The 17,712-nt window shown below is 45.6% G+C and overlaps 1 protein-coding gene across 1 annotated transcript in view; it reads left to right on the top strand.

Annotated features, from left to right (window-relative positions):
* Positions 1–327: 327 nt before the first annotated feature.
* Positions 328–17,712, top strand: part of T265_15515 (hypothetical protein) — a gene marked incomplete at both ends in the record, with an annotated part of 91,484 nt that continues 74,099 nt past the window's right edge. Inside the window, 8 exons of the mRNA XM_009178464.1 lie at positions 328–445; positions 466–607; positions 644–760; positions 793–991; positions 1,021–1,328; positions 1,366–1,650; positions 1,686–2,786; positions 2,828–2,896. Of these exons, the coding sequence (XP_009176728.1) occupies positions 330–445; positions 466–607; positions 644–760; positions 793–991; positions 1,021–1,328; positions 1,366–1,650; positions 1,686–2,786; positions 2,828–2,896 (2,337 nt within the window). The remainder of the gene's footprint in view (positions 446–465; positions 608–643; positions 761–792; positions 992–1,020; positions 1,329–1,365; positions 1,651–1,685; positions 2,787–2,827; positions 2,897–17,712) is intronic.

The following is a 17,712-nucleotide window of genomic DNA, read 5'->3' on the forward strand; positions in this document are numbered from 1 at the left end:
GATGTGTCAAGAAACTGCGTGAAGAACGGTAGGGTGCAACGCTTGTACCTTAGTGATCTTGCAATTATCAGTTGATCAAGCCTACCTGATAACCTACCCCCTAATGTGGTCCGGAGTGTGCAAAACAAACTGGCTTTTATTTATCTATACCGATTGCAATTTATTCGACCAATCAGATTTCAACACATTCTCACGGCTCCATTTTAAGGTCTTGTTTTTCCGGTCTTCCGTATCGTTTCGATGGGGCGGGCTGCGTCTTCATTCTACCTGGGGCTTTTTGGTGTCTTCGGTAAGTGATTGTGTTTTGGCTCAGTGATTGCACTTAAGTCATTTTATCCTGTGCCTTTTGCACACCATCCATAAATGAGGCCGACATAAACGTCATTAAAACAAGTGAAGGCCTTTCTACGACATCCGATACCGCAAAAAAGTTTGTTCCGGTCCAGTAGGTCACGTTTCGTTCAGAGAATCTGAAGCCGTCTTTATCGATGGACTGAATGCGGACCGATTGGCTGCTCTGCGTGCGGAAGCGGAGGAGCGCGAGTTCCAGGCGGAGGTCAACCAAATGATGAAGTTGATTATCAATTCCCTCTACAAGAACAAAGAGGTTTGTAGTATTGCGTTATGGGAATCGAGTCTTTAGATATTCCTCAGGGAGCTTATTTCAAACGCCTCAGATGCCCTGGACAAAATACGATTGCTATCCCTCACCGATCGAGAAGCACTTCAAGCCACTGAAGAACTTAGTATCCGTATTAAGGTAAGGAAGAACACACGGATCTGATTCTGTAGGCAAACAAGGAAGCTCGAACTCTGCACATAATCGATACAGGGATCGGAATGAGCAAGGGCGATCTCGCCATTAACCTGGGAACCATAGCCAAATCGGGAACAGCAGACTTTCTTTCCAAGTGGACTTCGACTCAGTCAGGAGCAGATGCGTCAGACCTTATCGGCCAGTTTGGTGTCGGGTTCTATTCTTCATTCTTGGGTAGGTCAAGGAGTCTCTTATTGTTTCAGTCGGTAAGAAGGTCATGGTTATTTCCAAAAAGAACGGGTCCTCGCAGTACATTTGGGAGTCAGATGCAAAGAAGTTTCATATAGCTGAAGATCCTCGTGGCGACACACTAAAACGTGGTACAGAAATAATCATCTTTCTGAACGATGATGCTGATGATTATCTGGAGCCTGAAACATTGCAAACATACATCAAGAAATACAGTCAATTCATTAACTTCCCAATCTATCTCTGGTCCAGTCATGTGGAAAAAGTCAATGTGACCCCTGGAGAACCTGAGGAAAATCCGGCTGATGATGCTGACGCTAGCGTAAGTGTTGTGACACATAATTCTCTATTCGGTTTAGGTTGAAGAGGAGAAGAAAGATACCGAGAAAACCACCGAAAAGACGGTTTGGGATTGGGTTTTAATGAATGAACAAAAGCCGATCTGGAAGAAAAAGCCGGCGGACATCACAGAAGAAGAATATAGAAGTTTTTATCAAGCTCTTAGTGGTGACAAAGACGAACCACTTGGAAGAATCCATTTTAAAGGCGAAGGTGATGCTTCGTTTACTGCCATACTGTTCATCCCCAAGCGATCACCTGGCGACGTATTCAACGTTCAGTACAGTTACAAGGACAGAATAAAAGTAATATATCTTTACATAACTTCTATTTCTTGTAGCTATATGTTCACCGTGTTTTTATATCTGATGTTGCTGAAGATTTGCTGCCGAAATATCTGGGTTTCGTAGTGGGAATTGTCGACAGTGATGACCTACCGCTCAATGTCTCTAGGGAGATGCTCCAACAAAATCAACTTATTAAAGTTATCCGGCGGAAGCTTATACGGAAAGTTATCGAGCTCATTGGTAAACTATCGGAAGAGGATTACGAGAAATTCTGGAAAGAATTTAGCGTTCACATGAAGCTGGGTATGGTTGAAGATCAAACCAACCGGGCAAGGTTATCAAAACTTTTACGCTTCCGTACATCCTTGAGTGGGGAGAAAATGTCAAATCTGACTGACTACGTTTCTCACATGAAGAAGGACCAGGACAAGATATTTTATCTGACGGCATCATCTTTAGTGGAAGCAAGGTCATCCCCATTTGTCGAGCGCCTTGTCAAAAAGGGATATGAGATTGTATACATGATCGATCCCTTGGACGAGTTTATGATGCAGTCCTTCACGGAGTTCGAAAGCAAGCCACTACAAAATGTCGCCAGAGATGGCCTGTCATTGGATACATCTGAAACCAAGAAAGCCTTGAGAGAACTTCAGCAGAAAGAGTTTGAGAGTTTGCTTAAGTGGATGAAAGAAGATGCCCTGAAAGACCAGATTGAAAAAGCCGAGTTGTCTGAGCGCTTATCAGATAGCCCATGTGCACTTGTGGCTGGGAGGTATGGTTGGTCAGGTAATATGGAACGAATAATGAGAGCGCAGGCGCATCAAAGAGGTGATGATTCGTCAGCCGATTTCTACTCTAAAATGCCAAAAACGATGGAATTAAATCCGAGACATCCGTTGGTGAAGGAGCTCAACACACGCGTCAAACACGATGCCTCAGATCCTGTCGCGAAGGATACGGCGGAGCTCCTGTTCCACATAGCAACTTTGCGTTCCGGGTATGCCCTTAGGGACCCTGTTGAGTTTGCGCGTAAGGTCGAACTGGTCATGCGCAAAAATCTTGCGGTCGACGAGCATGAAGAAGTGGAGCCAGAGCCAGAGGAATCTGAAAGCCTTAGGGAAGAGAAACCAGTCACCGACGAAGATGCAGATGAGGTGAGTATTGATTATTTTCTTGGTTTATATCCTTGCTATAGAAAGCTGGTTCGATTAATACCTCCGGACCGGACACCGACGAATCACCAGCAAAAACACCGTCTGACGAGGTAAGTCTTGTCTAGTTCTATCCTGGGTTCGCACGGACTTAGATTTTTTCCTTGAATGCCGGAATTTACTTCCCACTTCTTACTTCCTACTCAGGTTGGAGAACCCAGTAATGCAAAAGATGAGCTTTGAGTCAGCTGCGTTTACTTGTTCGATTCTGGGATTTATGCGTTCTTTACTTCCAATCTCCGTTCCACTACGCGTTCCATTGCATGTACACATTTCAGAACTTGTATGCTTCATTTCTTTTCAACCGTGTTTTGCATTCTTATCAGAAATAAAAGTAATGTTGCTCGGTTGTTGCCTAACACGTACCTCAAATTTCCAACGTTTTTGTGGGCTAAATAGGGTGCATGCATTCGTGACTTCTGTTCATTATACTGTCTATTCACACCATGTTTGAGTGGATAGCAAGCGATCCCTAAATGAACGTTTTAAAGCAGAATCGACTGGTCGCGAGAGTAAGCTGTCGTCGGTAAACTGATGGCGTCTGAAGTCTTGGGGTTTTCATACCTATGGGAAATCTGACCTGATTCGTTTGAAACTTGTTGGGAAACGGGTCACCTTATGCTTGGTGCAGCAGTAAGTTTTGTCTCCTGGAAAATTGTCTTGTATATCCCAATTATAAGCTGTCTTCTCTGGTTTTGGCTCTGAAAAAAGTTGATGGATATTGATTAGTGGGAATAATGGAGTGCAATGTACATAGATGTGACGGTTTAAGTTGCTGAATTTTATTCGCCGATGGTATGGGGGCGTCTGATCGCGTGTTAGGGTGATACTCTGGGCCAGTTATATGTAAGCGGCGAAAAGCAGCTAGTTGACCATCCGATTATTCACCAACCGCTAGTATTTGTATGGAAGAATTACTCGCTTAAGGCGGTAGCCCCCATGCAGGGCCGTACTTGATCACGTGGATGTTTTGGAGTAGTTCTGTCGTCATAATTTATTACCTTTCAGACGGCCGGTGAGCATTCGGTTGGAAGTAATGTCCCACCAAAGTGATCTGACTAATGAAAATCGAAGATGGGGCACGGAAGCACCTAATTTGGAAGAAGTTAGCAGTAGCACGGCTAATGTAAATTACTGTCACTCACTGGATGCTGAGTATTAGTTCCGAAGTTTAAACTTTCGTGCGTGGACCGGTCACTGGATTCACTTGGCTCATAATCGACTTATATTGTTGCCAGCTTTCCTTTGAAAAGTCCTGATAGTTCTGTTGACGATGCATACCCAGTCGAATCCAACATCAAATACATAAGACACCGTTTTCCTGGACTTTGTGAATAGCGTCCATATGTGATGAGCTTCACAAGATGCACTTAGTGGCGACGATCCTATCAGCCTAATAGTTGGGTTAACTTAGCCTGGCTTTCGGAGTGAGACTAAGGTAAGCTACACAGGGATCATTCATTGGACTTGATTCACCTGTTGCTAAGGTCTTGCTTGATTTTATTACTGCCAGTGTCACGAAGCTACCCGACCTTACCGTGGTATGATGGCTCGTATGCCCCCGTGACCCAATGGGCGTCCGTGCGACACTCGCAGTCTCATACCAGATTGTTCAATGACTGCAGGTGTGGCCAACAGACTTCTGGTCCTTCAGCTTGAGAAGTAAAAAATGTATGGCGACTCGCTCTTTGAAATAAGGGATGCACCGACATTTTCCGCCCAACACCGCTGCCTGACGATCAAACTTGGGCGAAAGTCGTCCTCCTGTCTAGTTCTGGGCGACCTGACATTATCCCAGCCCACGTATAACATTGATTCCTACAATTAAGAGTAATGGTGTCATTTGCTGGGTTGTCTTCCTGCATAAATCAAGGTGAGTAAATGAAAGCAGGCTATTTCTGAGGTTTCCCATCTTCCTCTGTCACTGTTTTTCCCACCCCTACCCCATAAAAATCTCTCCATGTGGGCCAAAGTCGTTGGTCTTGCATCGATCTTGACAGCAAACTGCGCGTCAGCCCTTGCCGACAGCATCAGATATCAGTCAGACCTCGACGTTTGGTATATCAGGTCGCTTTTAATATTCACACTGGACCAGGCTTCTCTTGCACTCACCGTACTCGCTTGACATTTACAAGGATTCAGAACGCAAGCCCCATCACTGTCCAGTCGCGTATCTCTGGTGATCCACAGGCCGCTACAGCGGAATGTGCAAGAGTCGTCCGAAGCGGCTGGGCGGAAGGATCGCTGCTTGACTGGGTGCCCGTCGATAATCGTCAGTCTCATCTAGCAACGTCCTTGAAGGGGTCTCACAATCGGGAAGCTGATCGTTGTCTGTTAGTTGTAGCCGCTTACGCACCAACTGACCGTAGCTCTGACACATTTAAGGATAAATTGTGGCGCCTAGGGGCGAGATGGCTCAGTGTTTAGAACGCGGATTTACTGACCAATAGGTCTTGGTTCGAACCCGACCTCTGCCTCTCAACTCCCCCTGTCTAGGCTTGGACGACCTGGTGGTATCCCAGCCCTCATGCTTCCTTCTGGTAGCATGGCAGTTAGGAACCGAAAGGATGCTACAGCTGAACAATGTTTTTATTTTCATGTGACGCCTTGAAGGCCCTGTTTAGGCCAGTTAAGTACTCGGACGTCGTTCTGGTTGCCAGGGCTCTGAATTCGCAACTCGGAAAATTTACTGCATTTGTTTCAGTTGTTAATTTGACTTGGATTGTGTTTGGTAAGAAAAGACATCGATGAACGACTGTTTTAGTTATCCTGACCGCGGACTGTTTTTATGCAGTACCATGGCGCTAACCGAAGCCGCCCGCTACATGGTGTCTTCCACCGGTGTGCCAGCCACGCATCCAAATTATATAATATCGCCATCGGCTACCGATGGCGTGGACCAATAGCTGTTACTCGATTTGGAGCACTTCTGTGGACTGACCATACATTCGTCAGAAGTCACTTTGCGTTCTCTAGGGGTGTGTAAGGGCAACTGAGAGACCGGAGAATCACATTTTTAGACGATTTTATCATAATCAACTGCTCTTCCATCTGATATCAGTTCAGACTGGAACGATATCGTTTAGTATTTACACTGCCGGAACTTTCGCCCTTGACGTGACGCTATCAGGTCTGCTCAGACGATAAGTCACTATTAGCGTGCCCGCCGACCGTGAAGCCTGATGGACACGGAAGGTCAAGGAAATGGGATAGGCTCAGAAACCCAGAAATGCCTGTAGATTATTTATTTTGGTCCCTGCGACGGACCCCTTATACCGCCTGTGAGTGAAACCGCCAATGGTTATACTGGCGCAACCATTTTGCATACAGAAGGACACCTCGACCATTGGGCTGGGCACTTTGAACATCAGTTGTTACGGCCATCCTGAGCCACATATTTGGACCTCACAAATGAAGCAGAACCTTAAACTCAGAACGGCCTTGGAGGTTTACGGCTACATGTGTTATAGGCGCCACCGACCTCCTGGTCCGGATGGTCTCTCACTAGCACTGTTCAGAGATACGGGTGAAGTTGTTAGTCAGCGCCTCTCTGATTTACTTGACTCCAATCCTAACGAAACTTGAAGTCGTTTGTCCTTCATCGCTCTATAGTGGTGCGTGAAATATTGATTCGAGAGCAGCAAGCTTGATTTCAGCCTAGTCAGGGTTGCGTCAACCAACTTTTGACATCCTGTCAGGTGCTAGGACCACGCCATACGTACAAACGACTCACACACTTTGTATTCCTGCATCACCAACGTGAAATTGCCTCGGTCTGCTGTTGTTAGTATGCCTTCTCAGTCAGGACTACATCGGAAACTTATGTCTGTGATAGGTTCTTTGTATTCTCAGACTTCCAAGTTTGCGAGCTTTTATAGAGTTCTCCATAAGTTTTTGTACACAATATAGTAGGTAGGGATGGTAGGGATTCCCATCCCATTCCTATGTTATCTTCCAGTCGACAAGGCAGGCAGGCATTAGAAGGTCTTCAAAACCCTGGTGCTCAAATATCTCTTGAAAAAGACCTTGTCGATGTGGAGTACGCAAACAGCATTGTTCTCGTCTCGGAAGAGGAGAGGAAGGCACATGAGTCTTTGGCATGCATATTGTCTTCACAAGGTTCAAGGCCATGCTCCTGGACATACAGTCGCTGAACACGCCAGTTGCATCCCAAGGAGCGGCACTCCAATTTGTGAAGGGTCGTATATATCTTGGAAGTTATATTAGTTCTCACTTTAGTGGTAGGGGTTCAGATCGCATTTGCTAATTTGAGACGCCTATGGTGTCAAATCGGTACATCCCTGAGTCTCAGGCAATGATACAGAATGCTTACTTGTATAACCATGAGATATGGTCTTTTCGATGAGCGCAATCGAGACGTCATGGTCAACTCTTGTCTCAGAACCGTAGCTCATATAGATTGGTGCCGGTGAATCCAAAACGATACTATTAGAAAACGAGTCACATCATTGTCAGGTGTAATAACCGCGTACTTGCCGTATAGTGGCTGTAGCTCCCACAGTTTTGTTCACCGATGATTCAGGGAGGTGGGATAGGTAGTTGCGCGTTGGAGGCAGGAACTGATAAATTAGTGCGTGAATACAACATTAGGTGGCTTGTTAAATGGGGGGGATTAGGAAGGGAGCTACGCATTGAAGGCAATAGTTTGGAAGCACAAGTGCCATTGAGGACGCGACTGGACCATGTCTGACAATGTTTCTAGCGACTGATGTGGCCCGTCTCGGGGTACCATCCAGGAAGACGGCAATGACCAGCCAAGCTGAGTTTGTAACAGCTTTTATACTTCGCTGCCAAATCATTGTTTGGCCGCCTCCGGCTCCCATTCACCCTTCACGTGGTTGTGCGAAAAGAGCCCTTCGAGGAAGTTGGTCGACTCGCATACGCAGCGCTTGGCCAAGCCAGCGAAACCTATGCAGTGTGATCAGTTCAGCTATTGAGGGTGACTCATTTCTCCCGAATACCATTCGACGTACCTCAGAATTGCTAATCCGGTGTTCCCACCCGATTCGGGCAATGCTCCGAAGACTTCGATGGTCAAACAGTGAAAGTATTTTGACGTCCTCAGCGCGCAGTGGCCAGGTTTCTGATCCATATAGCAATATGGAGCGCACCGCAGCATTGGAAACTCGACCCTTGACAGAGAAGCTGTTGTCACGCCTAAGCCACAGGTGACGTAGGTTCAAAAAGCTGCTCTGGCCTTCCCAAACCGGATGGAAATATCATCTTCCGCTGGACCAGCGGGACTGACACAGCTGCCCAGGTAAACAAATTTGTCTACTACCTCAATCGGTTCATCCGCAAGCATGAGGCTAGGGTTCGAGCCACCCAGTCTTGCAGTAGCACTTTACACTTTGCAGGTGTGAAGCGCATGCCGAACCGCGAGGCAGACTTATTTAGATTATTTAATATTGTTTGCATTACTACGGGGTCAGATCCAAGGATGGCTATGTCGTCTGCGTACTCGATTTCTGTGAGCGCAGGCCCAGGGAGCACTTCGAATCCACAGGCGTTACAGGCTGGTAGTGGGTCTTCCATGATTGTATCAATGACGAAGTTGAAGAGGAAAGGTAAAAGAGGATAGCCCTGTCCGATACTACTTGATGTGGTGAACTCAGGCGAGAGCTTCCTGTAGACCTTTACACGGCCGCGGGAGTTGGCGTACAGCGCCCTAATGAGGGTTAAGAATTTATGGGAGACACCTTTGCTCCACAGACACTACCATAGTGCTTGGCGGTCCACAGAGTCAAAGACAGCTTTCAGATCAAGAAACACAACCATTGTTGGTTGCTGGAAGCAGTGTCGCTGTTCCGGACTCTGTCGGATGCTGAAGATATGATCGATGCAACCTCTTGCAGAACGGAACCCAGCTTGGTTTTCACGGATCTGTCTCTCCCTGTGTTCAGTCCACCTTCGAAGGATAAGGCCAGAGGGCACGTTCGATATTACAGCTAACAGGGTGGTGATGCCACGGTGGTTTTCACACAGCGTCCGCGTACCCTTTTTGAAGATGGGGATAACTGTCGAGATGCCCCATTCTGCAGGCACCTCTCTTCGTCCCATATGGTACCAGTAAGCTTTGTCAGATGGGTCACCAGGGGTTTTCCGCCTCCTTTGAAGAGGGTCGGATACCGACCGTCCGGTCCTGGTGCCTTCTCACGTTTTAGTACGGCTATTTCGTAACTTGTTTCTTCTTCCGAAAGGCGATCAAGGTTTACATTCTATTTACTAGTATGCATTACCTCCACAGGCTGTGTTGCAGCGAGCCAACTTAACTGTTCTTCGAAGTGTTCGGCCCGTCTTTCCAGTCGACGTTTTTGCGAGTGAATTAATGAGCCATCTCTTTCACTTATCGTTTCTCTGACTGTTGCTTTCCTAGGGCCAGTCGATCGTATCAGTTGATATAGGGCACGCCTGTTTCCTGTAACAAAGACCTTCTCCACACCAGAGCTCTCGGTCTTTCCTTAGGCTCTTCACTATCTGACGTTTGAGGTATGCTTCTTGCTGACTTGCAAGGGCCTGAAGGGAAACGAACTGTCACACGTGTACGCACCATGGCGTGATCGGATTGAATTGGTGTGCCTCAGAAGAAACGGTAGTCTTGAATTGTGACCATCCACCGATGGCTGATGGCCACGTAATCCAACTGGGTCCACCATTGATTTGCAGTCGGTGGTCCCCAGGTTACGCGGTGCGAACGTTTGTGATGAAAGTTCATACTTGCCAGAAACAGTTCATGACCAGCACACACCTGGAGGAGTCGATGTCCGTTGTCTGTGTGGCGAGCCTGTTTGCCATTTGATATAGAATACGGACGCTAAAAGGTACTAGATAGAGAGGATCTCGTGGATTTAGAAGGGTGTCATTTTGTTTGTTGTTAGTAAGCGGCGAGGAGCATAAGGCCCTTCGGTCAGATAACTGACAATCACATGGTCCAGCGGCGTTTGTTTGTGTGGTGGGAAGTGGTTGGGGAGGGACATCGGTGGACACCGAACTGCGCGGGCAAACGATACTTCCCGGTTACCTGGGCCGAGGATGTGGGGTTAGTTGAGGTACCCCACCTTGAGCTTTTGACTCAAAAGTCTGACACACGAGGCAGCGGACAGCAGGGTTTTCTTTAGGGACCCTTCCCGAAGCTGAAGACTCAACAGTCTGACCTGCCCGGCTGCAGGGGTTTGGCCTAACCCGAGGGAGCAGGGAATAAGGCATTACTGTCTCATTCCTGATGCGGCTGCGCACAGCAGGCACCTTTTGAACAGCACCGGGCTCCTTGGTTCTAAAAGTATTTCGACCGTATTGGATGATGCGCTGGTGGTCATGGTTAACCTTTGGGCGATCGGAGTGTGAGGTTTTTGGGGCCGACCTTTTCTAACTCGTCCTTCCTCGGGGGAAGGCAGCATCGCTGCTTCCATAAATATGGACATGCTGGTCGCCTGGGGAAAACACTTTAATGCCCTCGCACTCCTGTCGCGGAAGACAGTACGACTTTACCCCCAGACCTCCTCGTAGCACGGAATCTCGCTACTCATGGTCTGACTGCTCCCCTTTGGCATCCTGGCATGGTTGCACCATGTGGAACGAGTTCCAGTCAGTGTAGCCCGCGGGCTGATTGCAGCACTCGAGCCCGACTACCACGTCAAGGCGGCAGCTTTAGGTAGGTGAAGTTGTCGGCTGTAGAACGGAAAGCCTTGTCGAAGCATGTGTCCTACACCAAAAGTTGCTGGGGGTTTCGCCAAGTTTTGCGCATAATGAATCCTCGTTTGTTGTTTTATGTACTCAATTCAGAGTGGTGTAAGGAGAGAGGTGGCTGTCCTTTGACTTGTCTGAGGAGTATCAGGAGACTACGAAAATTCAGAGTACTGTTGGTTGGACTCGCCTTCCAGGATGTGGTCCGCGTTATCCTCTGTGTGCATAGACGCTGCAAGACGGCTGTTGATTGATGCCAATGGCGTGTCCGCACTTGAAGTCTCATCGTTCGACTGTAGTAGATTGGTACCAAGTCCCTTCACCCTTCTACGCTGTTCGCAGTTGGCTTTCAACTAAATTATAATCCTACGGCAGGGATGCGCCACCGTTTAAGCACTTCTATTGTACCGTCGGTAATGAGTATTAGTGTCTACTCATTCTTTGACGGGTCAAATGCCTAGCATAGTGTGTATGTGCTGTCCCATTTTTGTGGTCACTCACGCTGGTAGAAATAATGTTCAACGTATTCAGCCAATCTCCTGTGATACGATAGGAACAAACTCGCGTGACTCAAGCACACATGGGGTTTACAGTCTCGTGTTCCTCATTGTCACCAGCTGCAAACTGTTCACTGGTTGTAAGCTGGTCCTAGTCGCTATTACTGGAAGTCTCCGAGCTTCGTTGATCGTTTAGCCACTATTTGCGCTTCAAAACTCCGCGGAAGGTGGTCGGGCTCACGTATGCGCATATTGAATGCACAAGCTCTTCGTCGGCGGATGCATAATCTGGAGGTCTGTTGGCGCACATATCAGTGGTTCAGCTTCAGTGTTTTATGCTGCTTTACTCGTGGTTATGACAAAAGTGACCATAATAGAACGCATTTACAGCTACGAGTCATTCCATAGAAATCCTCAGTGTCGTAAACTTGAGATGGTGATCAGTCCGGAATGGACCATGCTGCATCTTTTACTGCATGCGCAGTATAAGTACGTCCATTACTTTTAGGCAACAACCAACGACAGCTTTTCCCTAGGGGTGTTCGCTGTTTACTTTGATCTTTGTCGCAGAATGGATTGTGCGCTCTCCCTTGGACATGTGTAGTTTTTCGGTGTACTGTTTGGTTTCTGCGATCGTGCTAGACACCTCGTAGCTACATTGATTTCAGGCCTTTCTGAAACCAGCTGAGTTTGTATTTTTGAGATAGCACAGGAGAGAAGGCACGAAGTGCTTATCGAAATGTTTGCGGTTCGATTTCACCAAGTTCTCCACTGAATCTGAAGAACAGCAAGTTAGTCCTCTTGCGTCCTTCAGGTGGCCTGGCAAGTATACACTTGACCTAACGGAGCGGTTTGGGTTTATCGTGACTTGAGGGAGGGTACCGGTTTCAGAGAAAGCAATAACTACGCCACAGGGGCTGCCCAGTGCCATGCATACTACTCCAGAGTGTGGCATCGTGCAGAGTTCTTGGTATACCTTGGGAGTAACCCATTACGAGACGTTTAACATGGATCGACTGATAAGATACTTTACTGAGTCTCTCCTGGAAGAGTAACCCCTTTGAGGGTTTTGCGTCATGGTCCGCTCGTTTCCGTTGATTTCAGCCTGTCTGAAAACTGTTGTTCGGGTTATGGCCCAACTATTAACTCGCAGAATCTTGCGCAGACACTGTAAATGAACTCTGTCAAACATTCTGATGTGCCGTCAGTGTATCGCTTATGTTTTTATGCCGTACATAAGTGAAGGTAGTGTAATAACGCTATAAACTTCAACCTTGGTGTATAGAAGCAAACTGTAGTTGCCCCAAATAAGCTCATATAGGGGGTTGAATGTTGCACTTGCAAGGACTATCTGAGCAGCCGACGCGGCGTCAATTTACCGCTATAAAGACGAATCCTTCAAGACACTAGAAGCAGTGCCAACAGCCTGTGCTGCGATGATTCACCTGAATGCAATTTGTCTGCTGTCACCAAGCCCGTCATCATCATTGACGACAACTCACCCGTTAGACATACTGGTGCTTAACTTCTATCTAACCATCAGGGAAGAAAACCTTAGTAAAGATTGGGAAGAAAAGGGAAGAATGGAGACTTGTCACCAAGAGAACGTATTTCCTTAAGAATGAGGCACCTATGCCTTTAAACATTAAAACAAACGCATCTGAGCATCATGCTGAAGTAAGGCGCCATCAACGGGATTAACCCATCATCCTTTGCGAGCCTCACCTGACAAAGGTACAGCGCTCAACGACAGGCGATATTTAGCTAGATAATTCGGCTGGGGAATTACCACGTGCGCATCACTTGGATCGGTTGCATGTCAGGTCCTGTATCGCTTTCAGCCACCTGCAGGCGAACTCACAATAACGCCAGCCGGGAGAGTGCGAAGATACCAGAGCATTCAGTTTGACAGCGGCCAGTTTCATCTTGCGTTGTGATATAGTGGACTATCCCCGCAGGGACCATTCGACGACAATTGCTCGGAATAAAAAACAACGATTTCTTCGTTTGTCGGTGTTTAGGCATACCCAGCAAGCTTCTCGACCTGGTAGGTTTAATCCGCTGCTTTAACGAATCTGACCCTTTACCAGGTACCTGCTTTCGCACCACTTCGTTGTGGACTCGCTGCAGTTATTTTGCTGTTGCCGTGTTACGGAGGCACCGGCGATCAAAGACCTGAAGACACATAAGGCCTTCGGATCAGAGCGGCCAAGTCTTGCAAGGTAGTACTACTCTTACAGCTAACTTGTATAAACGACCGTTTAGCTTTAGCGAAACTCGGTTCTGACGCCAGAGCCGTCGCAAGTTGACAAAGCTACTCGCGCCATGGTCATACACGCTTTAAATTCATCTGTTACAGTACAGTCACAGCTTGTGTACCTTCGGAGAAACGTTTCAGAGAAGCACAGGGAAGAGTAGACTTGAAGTAAAACTTGGCACTATGAAGGTACGAAACCCATGTTAAAACAAGAGATCGCTTTTGATATTCTACTTAAGGTAGTTTTCACTGACAAATAATCCGCAAACAACAGAACAATTGTCCGCATAATCCATACGTAGCTTCGTGGTCCCCTGTGGTATGAAGTCCATGATGACGTCAATGACAAAACTTAACAAAATCGAAAAGATCGAATGATCTTGGCGAACCACACTACTTGTCAGGATGTTCCTGGGCTGTTCATTGTGTATTCCTTACAGATTCGTAATAGGTCAGTGTCTTAGAAGCATCAATAAATAGCCGAAAGTGTGACGATGCCAAACTACATACCATGGTTATTCGCTTCAGAGTTATTCACAGCACTTGAATAGCTGGTTCATGCCGTTGCATTTTAGGCATGAAGCATTTTGTGCCGAAACGCTGATCGTTCTGAGGGTACTGTATTTGTAAGTTGTTTCGGAATCACGAGACGCTTCCGCATTAAGTGTAGGCGAAGAGATATTTGACAGAGTTGGAGCCAGCATGCAACCCTGCTTTATCCCTTATTTAAATTGAACTCACTGGGGGCTGTTCCACAAGTGCGTTATCGGAATTCCATACAGGGATGAAGGGATCAGTGAAGGCTCACGGTTATTTTCGAGATGATCTAGTTTCTGAAAAGTGGATTCCAGCACCTCCACGCGCACGGACAGATTGATTAATCGAGGGTTAGACTTATGAGAAACTGCTCGAAACTATTTGTTTAAGTGTCCATTTTAAGTGAATTTCGAGAGTTCAACTTAAGGCTGCTCAAAATTTTTGTTTTTATTATTAGCCAAGATGAGGATAAACATACCTTTCTCCAGGTAGCGTGTTAAAAACATGCAGTGACAATATCTCTAAAAACCAAGCAGACCAAGCAGCTTTGATGTGCTTTTCGAAAGGCTGAAACGTTGATACATAGATGGAACGTGATTGGTGTGTTGGTAGTCTGGCACAACGTTTCAACTCACTGGTGATGTCCTTTAAAATTTACAAAATAAGCATGAGTCTTTGCCGCATGTTATTTTTCCATGGCTTTATTTATCTCGCCTGCTTCTCTGTACATTCCAGTACAACTTCTTAAGAACGTCTACTATATTTTGGCCCGAATATGGAAGCACAATTTCATCAAAATACCTGCAAACCTCACTATAAAATGAAATCATGTATTAATTGGGCAGCGTGTGCAAAACACTTATTTGGTGATGGACCACAACTACTAAGATAATTCCACGAGAATAGGACAGAGTAGTGGAGACTTTATATGTTACATGCTGACTCACTGTCTTTGTTTGATCCAAATCATCTGTCAAACTTAGGACTAAATCTAGCGCTGTCTGTCTGATAAATGAGAGTTAAAGTAATGCTGGTCAACTACGTTGCTCTCTCCTGCGTATTCCTCCACTACGTATAAGGACTCAGAAAAGACAAAAACGGTCGATTTTCTGTTGTATATTGATTATTGTTTCAGGCCTTTTCGCAAATACGTTGACAAGGCTTGTGTTGGCATGTAGTAAACATCTAGGTCTATCTAGGCATTTTCGTTATTGACAAAAGTGTGGTTCGTGGGGATAAGTGATTTTCTTTAGGTAAGCTGTCAGGTTTATATCTGATATCTGGCGTGTTGAAAACTCGGACGGAAGGATCCAGTCTGATGAAGAATCCTAGCTAAACTATGAAAAAGAGACAAAACATATATCAGACAAAACATGTATCATGTATTTTCTGACAGTTGTAAACACAGTACGAACAAGGAAACTACTCACAAGGTTGCTGGAAACTCTTCGACAGCCCACGACCGGTTTCGCCCTTCTTGGCGCTCATCAGGTAGACGCAGTCCCCGAGTTTCCGTCAACCTTATGAATCATGAGGCGGCCTGTGTGCAGCACATTCAGTAGCAGAATATCACAAACGAGAGATTCAGTTGAGTCTCTGGTGAAAACCAAATTGATTTGCAAATTAGTGTATTTCCCGAAAGTACGAGCAAATTTTGCTGTCTGCAATATTTGCAGTTTTAACACAGGATCCGCTCTCGACTGCACCCTCACCTCTGACGCTGGGGAGTTATCTTTTTCCGGGTTTATTTTCATGCTTAGGTAGTTGCTTATGTGAAATTTGAGTTCCAAGGAATGCTGCATTACTATGCGAGCGCACATTTATTCTCGATATGAGATACAGGAGGATGGATTTTCAACCTCATCGTAACATATTCTTCTTAAATAGCGTAGTTTTGAGAAGGCTACTGGACGAAACAGGCTGAACCATACTTTTTTTTAACAATAACGATGATAAAACGAATGAGCATAACGAACATCGGCATTATCATTTTCATGATAATCATCCGTGCTGCACATATATGTTATATACCGGTTCTGCATTGCACATTTCCTTTCGTCAAAGATCTTGGGAACAGAACGATAGCTACTCATTGAAAGCGGTAACTGATATTGGTGATGAGTGAGTTTAAGGTGCATATGAGATTTTTTCGAAAGTGAAAAAACACAATAGGAATGCAGCACAGCTCCAGTGGTAACTATGACCCGGCAAGTGATCGGTCTAGAGCCACTAGTTTACTTAGGTCACCGAGAATTCAGTCCCACTACTCCTGGAAGCCACCAGATAGTCGTGACCACACAAATACTTTCGTCAACAAACCAGTAAGGAAGCTGAGGATGAGAGCTTTTTGCAAGTATTGGTTGGTTTCTATGCCTAGATACGAATTTAGTGATTTGGCTCGCGACGCATCACGTGCCAAGACCAATTTTGGTGTGAATATTTATCGGTCTACTGTTGCTCCGTAAATTGAGAACTTTTGGACATATCTCGGATAATCTGTGCTATCTGATTTATTGTCTGAGTATAAATTGAGAGATGTTGAGGATGAAGCTGTGTCTCATAAAACTGGGGGCCTAAGCAGCTGCCCGCTGCCCCTTCCGGTGTCAAAGTTTGTGAATCTCTCCATGGCACCAGCTTGTTGTAGATTAGCCCGTAAAAATGTCTCTACGACGTAAATATAACCCTCTATTCATGGGTCACCGGTTTTGAAAACAGAGTGATGAAGGTCCCAATACAACAACTTTTGGTAGTGTTTTTTTAAAATATCGGTAGCTGAGGTACGTTTATTTGTGATTAGTCTGTTGGCCGAAACTGTCCATACCCCTGCCAGAAAACTAGGAGTCCCAGCAAGTAGTTCACGTGGGAATAGAGGATGGATGTCGGAATAAATAATGATCTAATCACTATCATTCAGGTGGCATATTCAGACCTAGATGTCGACCCTGAGTGACGAGATTCCACCAAAAATTAAATTCTGTGCCTGAAATACTTTGGTTTCAAAACCCGATTAATTGAGTCATTACTGTAAAGCTGTGAGTCATTACTTTTAAAGCCGTGAGTCTCGCTAGTACAACAGTCAATTATTTCTCCGTATCTATATGTAATTTCAGGCTAACTTGATTAACTCGTATGGCAACATCTCCATATAGATAAGCAAACTTGTAATGTGAATGCATGGTGACTCAGCTGTGGTGAACGGGCACTTCTGGCATTAGCCTACATTAATAATAAGAGCAAGGGGTTAACAAAAATTTGTTAGACCAAATAAGCATTGCATCTCTGATTGACGTGCCCATTGTCCACCGGAGTCTAACTTGATTTGTGAATGCTTAATGGATGAATGATGTCTTCAGAGAAGACCGAAACTGCACAGAAAAACAAACCAAGGTGGTTTATGGAATTAGTTTCTTTTTATAGACAACCTGTCCACAAATAGCTACTTCCGAATGAAGTAAGTCAACACCGCACAGGTCAGGTATTTTGCACACGCTGTATGGTCTCGTTTTATTCAAAATGGTCTCCTTACGACATATGTGGTTATATTATTAATAAAATGTCTCAAAAATCTCTGTTAGACAAACTGTTCCGTTAAATAGGGCAGTAGCATGAGCCCATCGGTATCACAAGGCTGTATTCAATCCTTAAAGCAAGATTAATATGATGTGATATTATAATCATTGAAAGTTAAACTGTTTTAGACACAAGAGATAGTGAAGCTTACTTTACCCAGTTTATCTGTAGTTGTCCAGTGCTCATTTAGTGTGAAGAAAGGAACGCGGAAGAATATGACTTCCAACTAAGTCAGGCCGTTTCTATCTGATCTGGGCTCCCAATTATGCAGTCTGTCAGCATTACACCTTTTGGGAATAAAGAT

Source organism: Opisthorchis viverrini (assembly GCF_000715545.1).
Source record: "Opisthorchis viverrini unplaced genomic scaffold opera_v5_563, whole genome shotgun sequence".
In the NCBI taxonomy this organism is placed as follows: Eukaryota; Metazoa; Platyhelminthes; class Trematoda; order Opisthorchiida; family Opisthorchiidae; genus Opisthorchis; species Opisthorchis viverrini.